Raw genomic sequence first — 12,532 nt, 5'->3', positions numbered from 1 at the left:
AGATACCTTTTAACTACCTACCTAATGTGTGTTTAGCCACGATCAACTGAACATGAGAAGTCATCTGGTCGGCTCTGGCCTGAGAGCACAATTGGATGCTGTTTGTCTCGTGATTATGGATAAATACACGGACAATATTGCGCTGCAGGATCCCAAGTTATGGACTTGATACAATGGCTAACGGTTACGCTTTCGTGCGTAAGAAGTTATATCGTACACACAATCTTGCCCTTGGTCTGGTTACTCTCGAGTAGCTTGTGCGCCTCAATGATGTTCTCGAATGGAAACACGCGTTCGACGTAGACCTTGAATTCGCCGTTCAGGAATCTGGGAAGAGCATCTTGCACCACCGTATCCCGTAGGTTCTTCACATAGTCCAGATCACGGCTCCGCAGGGTGCTTCCCTCAATCCGAAGCCGCTTCCTGAGAATGGCACCAATATCCACGCCAGTCGGCAGGGAAGTGCCTCCCATCAACCCCAGGAGCACGATGCGGCCGTCCAAGGCTGCCGCTGCGAGATTCTTCGAGAAATAGCCAGCGCCAATGAAGTCGATGATCAAATCGACCCCTCGGCCGTTAGTGGCCTTGAGCAGCTCCTGCTCCCAGTCCTGCGTGCGGTAGTTGAACCCGGCCGTCGCGCCGAGCTCGTTGACGCAGAAATCGATCTTCTCCTGCGAGCCCGCCGTGATGTAGATCTCGCGGGCGCCGAGGGCCTTGGAAAGCTGAATCCCGGAGATCGAGACGGCGGAGGCACCTGCGTGCCAGAGGACCGATTTACCGGCCTCGAATCCGCCGATTAGACGCAGCGCTTGCGTTGCGGTGAACCAGGTCTAGACACTCATGAATTAGCTGAAGCCCATGCAGACCAAGCACAGGTGAAAATACCTCCGGAATACCGGCTGCCTCCTCCCATGAAATCTCGGCCGGTTTGTGGATCAGTGTCTTGGTCGACACGCTGATATATTCGGCATAAGCACCTGCACTTACGAGTTAGCTCGATTGCTCTCTACTGGATATCATCTCATGGCATTGTATATTCTGTATGCATACCGCCGTAGGCCAACCCAAATACCTCATCGCCAACCTTGAATCCATGGCTCGGCTCTTGGACCTCCTCAACGGTCCCGGAAAACTCAACACCCATCGTGCTGGGAGCATGAGGCGGGAGCGGATACATGCCCATCCGCTGCAGCAGATCCATCCGGTTTAGGCCGAATGCTTTGATCTTGACCACCGCCTGCCCCGCGGTAGCCACGGGCTTGGGGATTTCTTCAATGAACAATGCATCGGCGGAGCCCTTGCCGCCTTTGATACCTGAAAACCGCGTCCGGTTAGAGTGATGATCACGGGAGGTGGTTGTGGTCGCCTGTCGATTAGCTTACCGATCGCTCTCATTGAGGTTGTCATGGTGGGGTTGACGGTGTTGATGTTCCAGCTGTACTTTGGAGGACACAAATAAATAGTGAGATGTCGATCTATGTCGTCAACCCCCATCTAGATTACATATCAACTTAGTTCCCTCCGTATACTACCACCCCGTTGAATTTCCCGGATTCTCATAACTCCCGACTCCGGCACTTTCGGAGTTCGGACTGCACTCTCAAGATACCATCGGGACGTTTGAATTGCAGGTTGCTGCGAGATCTAGCCTCGGATCCTAAACGAACTGATTCCGCATATTTAGCCCTGTTATTCCTGTCTCTATGATGATAAATCGAAAAGCCCTCACCACGGTGCCGATCCCGCAGCTCCCTAGCATTAACACCTCCACGCTAACAGCCCGGAATGGACCTCGGCATTGTTCCTCGAGTGGATCTTGCCAGTAGCATCGACGATTCGTTCCAGCAATGCCGTTGCCTACGTAGTAGCTAAGGTTGCTCTTGCTGAGGACATGGGGTGCAGCTCAAGCAAGCATTCAGCTTTGATTCACTTACTACGTCGTCGCCGGCTCGGACAAGATGTTGTGCATCGGAGATCCGAGGCCTATGCACAAGATGACTAAAGCTGATTTGTCGAAAAGGGCAGAGACCTACGAGCTGATGCAATTGATGAATAAAAACGCCCATCCCTATCTGGTGAAGTCGTCATCGAGAGATCTGAGATTGTGACAACAGGATCAACTTTTTCAGAACTGACACCAGCCACTAGCTGGCTTGGGCATGTCGTACAGACAATGAAAACTTAGGTTGGCTCCCCTCTGTCCATTCTACGATTTCCCAGTGTCTAGAAATTCCACCTGGTTTCCCTGGAGTCAATCCTATTGCAGCTGTTTGCAATGGAACAGTCGACTCCTGGGCCTCATAGCTACCAGCGACCGTCATTACCGCTCAAAAATCAAAGACAAACCGGTTGGTATTGTAATTCGCCGGAATGGAAAACTCTCGTCCGAATACAAGCCGAGATCTGGACAATCTTCACAAGATGCACCCATATCAACCATTGGCTCCCCAGTGGAGTACAGCCTGCCATTAAACCGTATCCATCAATCACACAGAATATGGAAACAAACATAAAGATGAACTGGAAAGAATGAACGAATCACATCCACGGATTTCTCTAAGCCAGACTGTACGATTTGATCACGTCCGCAAGGCGCGAAGCTTCCTCGCTGTAGTTGACGGGTCTTGCAGAGGAGACTTGATATCGCATCCTAGAACAGCGTTAATCGGAGTGTGGATCCAGATTCGGCCAGGTGAACGAACCTCTGTTGATCGCCAAAATATTCAGTCTTTGCTCTGCACCGGAAGATCCATGTGCGGCAATTTGCATTCTGCATAATCTCCTCTGCAGCATGCTCATTCTCTTCCTTGGCTTCCACGAGCTCGTTAGCGCTTACACCCATGACCAACTTGCCCACTTCGTCGAAGCAACTGAGCCACAGCTGGCCGGTGTGGTCGCTGACGTTCATCAGCATGATATAACGGTGCTGCGGCTGAGGAAATGTCTTGTCACATTTCTCGCAACGCCATCGACCTGGATCCTGTTCTGTCACTTTCTTATTGCAATTGTCAGAAGGGCATGCTGGATAGGTCAGGTTATCCGGCTTGATGTAGACAATAGTCGCTTTCAAGGTGAAGTAATCAGGTTGCTCAGACATGCCTAGCTGTTCCTCTCGGACCTGAGCGATGGTCTTGAACTGTTCGGTCCGACCACCGCTGCCCATGGTCCCGCCAGTGGAAGCGTAAGACGTAAATGTATCAGACCGGCCCTGAGCATCGTACCATCCCTTGAGCTTGTGTGCTTCCTCGATATCCGGGTCCACAGTCATGATACCCGAGCTCAGAAGGCTCAGGCTTCGACCATTGAAATCAGAAACCTTGACGCCCTTGAAGGCAACCACAGACTCAGGCATGACGTTGAAATTAGTTGCAGTCGACCCCCAGATGGTGAGACGGACCGAAAACCCGCTGTTGTCCACCAGTGTCAAATCGCGCTTGTCGTATGGCCTGTTTGTTGTCTTTGACACGATTTGCGACGTCTCCCCGACTTCCTTAAGAATACCGATGACGTCGATCGTCGTATCTTTTTCGACTGACTGGAGATCGCCTATGCTAGTGAAATTGAACCGAACCTGAGGAACATCATTCGAATCTTCGGCCTGTATCCTTTAATTAGTCTTCTTAACTGCCAAAGGTTAGGTGGCAGATGGTACCCTCTCAACGACAGTGTCTCTCTCGAAAGTCAATTCATAATCGTTATTCACGGTCGAATACTGCTTCTTGGCGATACTGACGCGGCATGGGCTGGAGATGTAGTAGACCGAGCCTTCCTGGAAGACATCGTACAACGCGTCACACTGCTCGTTGAACCCAGTGGCTCGGATCTCGCCACTGTCATCCATAAGGGTGACATTAAACAGTCGACCTTCCGAGTTATTGTTGTGCCATTTTCGAATATTCGACTTGTTTATGCATCGAGCTTTGATTGTCCACTTGTGGGAGTATGGAGAAATGGCCTCGATTGGGTAGATGGTTGTATAAGTCGACGTCCCAGCACGGCGTTCGGGCGGCCGATGAGCCGGGGCGGGCGCCTGCGCGCCCTGCACATTGGAACCATAAAATCCATTACTGGAGATTGTTGTGGGTTGAGGCTGAGTCTCTTCTTGCTTCGGCTCCAACGGCTTGGGTTCGCCAATTTTTTCGAACTTTCCATACTGAGAAAGGACCTCTAGGTCAAGTATAATGAGGATCCTAGCGGCATATCAGCAAGAAGCTACTAGCGGTGCAGTTTTGCCGCGGCGTACTTTCTCCCCTTGACCGAGTTTGCCTGGAACGACTTGAGGCGAACGATACAGCCTCTCTCAAGCGGCCCTTTCGTCACGACATGATTGATTTCTGCCCATCAATCCAGAGATGTTAGTATCCCGAAACAGTTAACATACATTCAACCGCACTCACGCGTTGCCAACATTGATTGGACATAATTGTCAATGTCACTAAGAACCACACGGTATCTCTCCTGGCCATTGGGGTGTGGAGGCAGCGACTTGACTTGGACACACTGGACAATGGGTTGCGGCGTGGCGGGTTTTGTCGGATCGAAAATGGCGCTGATACACTCTCAGCATACCTTCGTCGACACTTTCACACGGTAACCTGATCCATACCTGAGAGCTCCTCTGGAGATCACAGAGGCCACATCTTCGGTCGAACTCATGATGGGACGCGCCGCAATGACGGCCACCGATGATGCCGGATAACGATCCTGAGTGACTGAGAGGGAATAACCGGCGATTCGATGTGACGAGGGCCTGGATGATGGCGGCGAGGAAGCGATGATGAGAGAGCGCGACGCGACTTGGGCCGATCAGAAAAGACGCGGCCGCGTTTACAAATTAAAACATTTCCGAAAGAGGAAAGGCGCCCCACCTTCCTTATTCGACCCCGCGTCATCCCGTCCAGCTCTCTGATGCTCTGGATTTGGGCTTTTGTTGCCTGCTCGCCTCGGAATTAGAAGAATATACCAGAGATCAGCTTCGGTCATCGCCAGACCGTCACGATGGCCCGCTGTTCCCACGTCGATGCGGCCGGTAAGTGATTAATGCAGCCTGCAGATTGTCAGAAGTGGCGGTTTTGACCTTCTCCTAGACCTTCGGCCTCCAGCGGCGACACAGGCTGTTTACCGGGAAGATTGCACCCAGTGCTTTGATTCCATAGTAGGCGGCCCCAAGTTGCAGAGTCACTGAGGAAGTTCAACTGAGACTTTATAGGACGATCCATCCGGCTTGAATGTCTGTCTGCACTGCTTCAATGGTGGCTGCACGGGAGACAGAAACCATGCCCTGTTGCACAACACGCGCACGGGTCATCCGCTGGCTCTAAACATTAGGAGGACGCGGAAGAAGGTTCAGGTGTGTTTGGCATGTATTCGACACAGCGAAGATATGGATCTGACAGGAGACAGCGTGATGAGCCGCCCCCAAAGCTGACGAAGCTCGCCATCGCAGCGGAAACGGAGGAGGATCGCTACGACACAACGATGAGAGTGGTCTGCTATGCCTGCCGTGACGAGGACGTCGACAAATCCAGCGGCCGGCTCCCCACAGTGATCGACGGAGTTATGAAGGCGCTGACGTTCTCCAAACGGGAAGAAGTCAAGGCTTGGGAGCAGGAGATTGTTCCCTGCGAACATACTCTTTGCCTATCCCAAGAAACCCCGGAGAAAATTGAAGGTCTGAACCAGTGCTCCATGTGCGATCTGAAAGAAAACCTGTGGCTCTGCTTGGTATGCGGTCATGTCGGCTGTGGCAGAAGTCAGTTTGGCGGCATAGGAGGCAATTCTCATGCTTTGGCACACTCCAATGCAACTTCCCACGGCGTCGTCGTCAAACTTGGGTCCATCACTCCGGAAGGAAACGCTGACATCTATTGCTACACATGTAATGAGGAACGAACGGACCCTGAGCTGGCTGCACATCTGGCACATTGGGGAATCAATATTGCGGAGCGCGAGAAGACGGAAAAGAGCTTGATGGAGCTGCAGATTGAGCAGAACCTTCGATGGGAGTTTTCCATGACCTCGGACGATGGAAAAGAACTGCAACCCGTATTTGGTCCGGGATTCACTGGGCTCAAGAATCTGGGCAACAGTTGCTACTTGTCAAGTATCGTGCAGTGTTTGTTTTCATTGCCCGAGTTCCAAACTCGATACCACCGTCCTGACGAGGTGCCGCCTGAGACCCGCTCACCTGCGGAGGACTTGGAAACCCAATTGCGCAAACTCGCTGATGGTTTGTTATCCGGCCGCTATTCAAAGCCGGATTCAGACGTAATAAGCGTCCCTGACTCAACTGAAGTTCCTCATCAGAAGGGCCTTGCTCCCTCCATGTTCAAGCATCTTGTTGGACGTGATCACCCTGAATTTTCAACAATGCGCCAGCAGGATGCATTCGAGTTTCTGCTACATCTCTTTAAATTGATCTCCCTATCACGGCACCCAGACCGGTCTTTGAATCCTGTCAATAACTTCCGTTTCTGCCTTGAACAACGCCTTCAGTGCCTTTCGTGCGGCAAGGTTCGTTACAAAGTCGACGAACAAGACAACATATCTGTTCAAGTACCTGCACGGCCGATCGCTGATTCAGGCACGGGCTCCGGCGAAAGCGGCACATCATACGAATCGGTGACTCTCAAGGAATGCCTCGACATTTTTACGGCAGAAGAGGTGGTGGAAATGCGCTGTCCTGGCTGCAATTCGCAGGATGGTTTCCGGAAGCGGTCTCTTTTCAGGACACTTCCGCAACAGTTTGTCATCAACGCGCGACGCTTCCACCTGATCAACTGGGTCCCTACCAAGTTGAATGTTCCAATTGAAGTGAGCGATGAACCGTTGGATCTGACGGCGTATTTGTCAGAGGGCCCTCGTCCAGACGAAGAACTCTTGCCGGAAGAAGAAACTCCCGTGGTTACATTTACTCCGAACCCTGCTGTCCTTGAACAACTCTTGAGCATGGGATTTCCCCAGGTTAGATGTGAAAAGGCTCTACAGGCTACTGGGAATAATGATGCAGAGGCTGCCATGAATTGGCTCTTCGCCCACATGGATGACCCAGATATTGACCAACCAATCGCTCCTTCGTCTGCTCAATCTGGCACGTCCCAGCAGGATCCTGAGAAGATTGCACAGCTGGGTGAAATGGGAATCGACGCTGCCAGGGCTGCCAAAGCACTAGCGGCTACTGGTGGCGACGTTAACCGAGCCCTGGACTGGGTCTTCAGCCACCCTGATGATCCTGGTGACGACGCTGCCGACTCAGATACGGCGCAAGGAGAAGCTCAGGAGCCACCCGGAACCGCGAGTACGCCGGCTCGGTATCAACTGCAGTCTATCGTTTGCCACAAGGGTTCCTCTGTCCATGCTGGGTAAGTGCAACCCTTCCTCTCGATGTTACTAAGTCTACTTTCTACTGGGCTAGGATCAAGTTCATTACTAACTTATCCTCAAGACACTATGTGGCGTTCATTCGCAAGAAGCATCCCACGACTGGTGAACCTTCTTGGTTCCTCTTCAACGATGAAAAGGTTGTGAAGATGGACAATGTTGACGAAATGAAACAACACGCATACGTTTATTTCTTCACCAGGGTGTGATATGGCTGTCATTTCAGATTGCATGATACCGGCGAAGGAGGGGAAGATAGAGATGTCCTAGAGCATTGTTTCCTTGGTACCAATGGGATGCAATCGGATCAAGGAGTCTGGGCTGAAGCTACATAGGGGGTGGTAATGTCGACTGCTGTTCTATACAGGGGTTCGTCTCAAGCTATCACCCAATAATATGTAAACTTACGGATAGATAACCTAATATCGCCTCTCGAGATTACTAGAACTTGGCCAACCATAACCATTCTGTCCCCGATGAAGCGGAATCTGTCTAGTCATCATAGGTGGCCTCCGTAGGCCGGAATGACGGACATTGGAATTGTCAAGTGAACCTCGTAGTTTCATTTTCGATTCATTCAATAACGGGTGGAGGCAAGGGAACGAACACCTGCTCGTGCCCCGTGGAGGATGATTAGCGTATCACAAAGCCCAAGAACTGGAAGAAACTGTCTTCCAGACAGTCTGCGAGGGAAATCGAACTATCCCGTCTGTCCAGAATTACTTAGCCTGAAATAGAGCACGGAGCAATAGGTGCTCGGGAATGAACGGTTCCAGGAGGTAGGTAGCCCTCATTTGCCGGGGTGGATTGAGGATTCAATGAATACTTTGCCCAATACCTTTAACAAAGAAGAATCTTGACAGAACATGACAGTGGAAGTCCATGTCTACCCATGCCATCCTCCAGGAGAAGGGACTACCGGCGAAACTCGCATCTGTCGTTATCCGCAGCCTTTAGTCCACGCGCAGGATGCCAAATGAATCATAGCTAAGGGGCTACTTTGCGGGATGATCCATGGAGTCCGTAATCCTGGCAATCCGCCATTTAAATAAATGGCAACGGCAGGATGAATCTACTGGACCTAGTTTTCCGGAGTTGACAGGTGTTCGTGAGGGTTGGGAACGTGGACGAACGTACATACCAATGTGTGGTTGGAGGTGTAATCGTACATGTCTCCAAAGGGTGGGTTTTACGGACGGGCAATTCGACAAGCTACATGGCGCGAAATCAAAGAACCTACTGCTTACTGATCAGACTTCGAACATCGCCCTCGGTTCTCACCAGCGCATAGTCTTCAGTGGTATTGAGTGAAATGAAACCTGATCAATAGTCATGAGTTCGTATCCGTACATTGGTCCTCACCGCTTCTGGGATGGCGATGGATTGATTTCGGGTTTGGTGAGAGATGCTTCAGGTTCGTCCTTATCTCTGCCATCTGAGCCTCAGGGTTGAGAGCGAGGTTGTCGACCGTGAGGAAGATATGCGGTTTGAATAGCTCAATACTTTCTCTGGTCCCTCCAGTTCCGTTGAGGCATGCTCTCTGCTCGCGATAGTGACAGAAAATGAAAGCTGCAATCGAATTTGAGGAATCTTGTCATCTACATTTCCTGGTGTCGATTGATGCTCAAGAATGTAATCGCTTTGTGAGAAAATGCCCATCTATATATATCGCCTTGCTCTTGTACGTAGGCATCTGAAAGCATTTATGGGGTATCGTTTATCACTTTTGCCGTTGGGACGGACTAGCCCGATATATTTCAGGCCTCATTTGATTCCCTTTGTGGAGGGATTCTGAACTTCCCTGCGCCCCCTGAGAATCGGGTTGTATTCTGAAGACATAGGAAGTCGGGGTTGGATCTCAGCGTCGAGAGTCCCGAGGAGATATCGTTGTGATTGGCGATTCAGTATTCGGCTCTGTACGAGACTGTGCCTGCTGCGCCGACACTCTAAATACCTTGCGACTTGTTAATGATCATAGCCAAGCAGATGCTGACAGGATCCTAATGGCTGCGCACAATGGGTAGCCGGTGTCCTGCCAAGCTCACTAGGTTTGTCCTGTAATCAGCTATTCTGTCCCCTCGATCGCCCAGCCAACGAGGCAGTCTTGAGCAGGTGACGCTTAGACCTAGCACAACGACGCGCGTGCCGTTGCAAAGCCCCAGCGCAACGTTGAGATTGCAGGATCATGACAAGGATTCCTCGCCAGAGTCGCAGAAACGGGAGCTGCATGCTGGGAGCGAAAATCGAGCCTTCGTGGCCGTCCGAGAGCATTCCTGCTGGTTTCCAGTTCGCTCAAGCGGTTCGCTGTGGGATACTCGACGACGGCGTGGTTGGGATCTAATGTATGAAAACCAGCACCAAGTTATTCAACCGCAAGTATTCGTTGCAAACCCGCGCAGCTTTTGAAGAAATTCCCCTGATGACAATCACGCGTCGGGAACTTGGCGGCCAATTCATGCGATGAATACACGGCTTCGCAATGGGATACCACGCCCGCGCACAGCAAAATGCTAGCGAGCATTGAGGTTTCTAGAAGGACAGAAGAGCGGATTGTTACGAGGTCCATTAGCCACGAAGCGTACCGACGGTTGGCCAGGTTCGCGTGGATCCTCATGTTCTCAGCCAACGTCAGCTTGTAAAGCTGTGCCTAGATGACGACACGGAGGCCGATGCGGATGTCTGCCCGAAAGTCACGGGGCATAATGGACAAAGCCTGTGCTCAATCGTCACCACAGTTGGCAGTTCACCGAACAGGTGAGTCCAGCACCCTGCCTCGAATAGAAACGTCCACCAGGGTACTCAAGCAGCTTGAAATCAATGGACACGATGACCAAGATATGGTAAGAGTCCTCCCATGATGGAGTCTGAATCTGATCTTCAAAAAGCAAATTGCAAAGGAAGAAGAAACGGAATGCTGCACGACTAGGGGCGTTCGCCATATGGAATACGGCCAAGGAATCCTCATGCTGTATTCCGGAAGGCACGGGCGTGACGTCATGTTGCACACTCGTCCATGCTGCGTTCCATTAGCCCACATCCCTGTTCGACCTTTCCGAGCTACGCTGAAGGCCTGTAGGCTCATTGAGAACCCCGCTTTGGCCCCAACTATTTGACTGAAAAGTACCTGGGAGCCAGAGGACGTTTTGCCATGTTCAAAACCGTGCTAAGGAAAAGCCAATCTGGTATTAACACAAAAAATCGGCAAAACCTAGAAACCCTAACTGATTTCCTAGTCATCACAAGTTGTTTCTAACGATCTGTTAATCACAAAACTCACCATGGCGGCGCGTGGAGTTGCTTCTGTACACTTGAGACGAACACGACGTCGACTGCATCTCATTGCTTGCGGTAGCTGCGATCCCGCAAACTCGAACCCTGCCAGCAGCACAGTCAAGTCGGCATACAGGCACCAACAATGATGTTGTCTTGATCGAAGAGCGTCTGGTAGCGCCAAAGGGCACAGACGACATTGTTGAGATTCGAGCCGTTGAGATAGAGTCCTGTTGTGGACAAAGACTGGCTACTCTCATCTAGAAAACCAGGGGCGCGCAGACGAATAATCCGCATGCTGCTGTCAGCATCCTTTGAAATTGCGAGGGGTACGTTGGATACCCCCAGGTTATGGTGATGCACCGATCCGAGACGAAAGTGTGGAGCACAAGGTTTAAAGAAGTCGGAACCCTGTGTCTGAACCTGGACGGACGGATACCAGCAAGAGGACGCGAGTTTTAGATGGACTACTCCGCAGAGATGTGTGATTCCACAATCACGGGTTTACTCAAGCTGAAATGGTTTTGATTAATAAAAACGTCGAAAATATCTCAGTCTCTCCCATCCATAATTTTTATCTTGTCTTTATTCTCCCCCTCACCTTCTATAAGTTGCTTAAATTTAGTAGGCTCGGCCGATTTGAGCCTTGAATCTCCCATACCTTCAATGAGGCTAAATGCTTCTTATATTCATCCATTCAATAAAAGATTCTCGGGCGAATACCATAAATAGCCGTTCAATAAGAAAGAATTATGCAAAGTGGTTTCCGACGATGGACAAGGGCTATGATGAGAAGACGGAACAGTAACAGTTCAATACCAGGGAAAAAATTAACTGCCGGCGGGGGATCGAGATTTTCTGAAAAGCTGTTCGGGTTGCAGTAGATGGACAGATCCTTGGACCTGATGGTCTTTCCGAACGATCTGAAATTGCGAGTAAAGTCCATGACCAAGGTCAATTGCACCTGCTGGAGTTCAACAAATACTCAGATCCAGTAAGCTACTTATTGTTTTGGAAATCAAGTATTGCTGCAGGTTTCAAGACGAAATTGAGGAAAAATGCGCTTTTCCTCCCTCCCCCCTTCAAGTTTTCTTCCTTTCCGCGACTCTCCATAGCTGCGAAAAACTGAGTCTTTTTCTTTTTTTTTTTTTTTTTTTTTGAATTGTAGGCTGAACAATCCTGATCAGCTTGGCTGCGTTGACCAGCAAAGCGAGCGGTTTTACTGCCATATCCCCTGTTGATGTGTTGGACATCTTTTCCTTGATTTCTAACCTTTTATGCGGCAGTCTTCAGTACACGTTCTAGGGACAGGGCAGGAAGATTACATTACAAATCGTTTTTACATGCTCAAAATTTTGGTTTCCGGATTCCGCCTTTCCTGATTTTGCTATGTTGGCAATCTAGTGCCATCCCAAAGACGCAATCGTGACGATCTAGCAAATTAATCAGTTACTCGCAGTGTTCCAAGCGGCTTTTATACAGCACAAAAGTACCTTTTATTGCGCGTTTCAGAAATAATCAAAATTTTCGATCAACATACATGGCATGACCAATCCGTGGACCAGAAGCTAATTGCATTGTGTCTTTCGTTACTGGCTGAAAGCACAGCCTTCAATTCCGGAGAGGGCGTGAGTTTGCATTAGAGCAGTTGCTCCTGCTTCGCGATGTGCGCCAGCTTATTGTTATATGGCCCCTAGGTTCAGCTCTTACGAACATCAGGCGGGATATGAGTTACCCCCAACGTCGTGTATAGTGATATCCAAAGCTGCAAGGCTGACAATACAGGTCGTGGAAGCCTCCCTTCTGATCACTCTGGCTTGTTTCAGGAACCCACTTAAATATTTAGCGCCACAAAAGCACCTAGATGCAGTTTATCCCTTAT

General features: G+C 50.4%; 3 protein-coding genes across 3 annotated transcripts; 1 reads left to right on the top strand and 2 right to left on the bottom strand.

Annotated features, from left to right (window-relative positions):
- Nucleotides 1-206: 206 nt before the first annotated feature.
- VTN49DRAFT_3336 (uncharacterized protein) lies at nucleotides 207-1,407 on the bottom strand (the record flags this gene model as incomplete). The annotated part of the gene is made up of 4 exons (XM_069411161.1): nucleotides 207-830; nucleotides 886-977; nucleotides 1,051-1,314; nucleotides 1,383-1,407. The coding sequence occupies 4 exons, from the start codon at nucleotides 1,405-1,407 to the stop codon at nucleotides 207-209; spliced, it is 1,005 nt and encodes a 334-aa protein (XP_069268614.1).
- A 1,149-nt stretch (nucleotides 1,408-2,556) lies between these two features.
- On the bottom strand, nucleotides 2,557-4,656 carry VTN49DRAFT_3335 (uncharacterized protein; the record flags this gene model as incomplete). The annotated part of the gene is made up of 6 exons (XM_069411160.1): nucleotides 2,557-2,650; nucleotides 2,703-3,598; nucleotides 3,653-4,190; nucleotides 4,244-4,334; nucleotides 4,398-4,549; nucleotides 4,607-4,656. The coding sequence occupies 6 exons, from the start codon at nucleotides 4,654-4,656 to the stop codon at nucleotides 2,557-2,559; spliced, it is 1,821 nt and encodes a 606-aa protein (XP_069268613.1).
- Nucleotides 4,657-4,998: 342 nt separating this feature from the next.
- On the top strand, nucleotides 4,999-7,589 carry VTN49DRAFT_3334 (uncharacterized protein; the record flags this gene model as incomplete). The annotated part of the gene is made up of 5 exons (XM_069411159.1): nucleotides 4,999-5,029; nucleotides 5,088-5,155; nucleotides 5,210-5,350; nucleotides 5,404-7,361; nucleotides 7,445-7,589. 5 exons carry the CDS (start codon nucleotides 4,999-5,001, stop codon nucleotides 7,587-7,589), a joined length of 2,343 nt encoding a protein of 780 aa, XP_069268612.1.
- Between the last annotated feature and the right edge of the window lie 4,943 nt (nucleotides 7,590-12,532).

This window comes from Thermomyces lanuginosus (assembly GCF_041956635.1).
Source record: "Thermomyces lanuginosus strain ATCC 200065 unplaced genomic scaffold VTN49scaffold_28, whole genome shotgun sequence".
Classification (NCBI taxonomy): domain Eukaryota; kingdom Fungi; phylum Ascomycota; class Eurotiomycetes; order Eurotiales; family Trichocomaceae; genus Thermomyces; species Thermomyces lanuginosus.
Note: the sequence above shows the minus strand (reverse complement) of the source record. Positions and strands in the feature narration are given on the sequence as shown.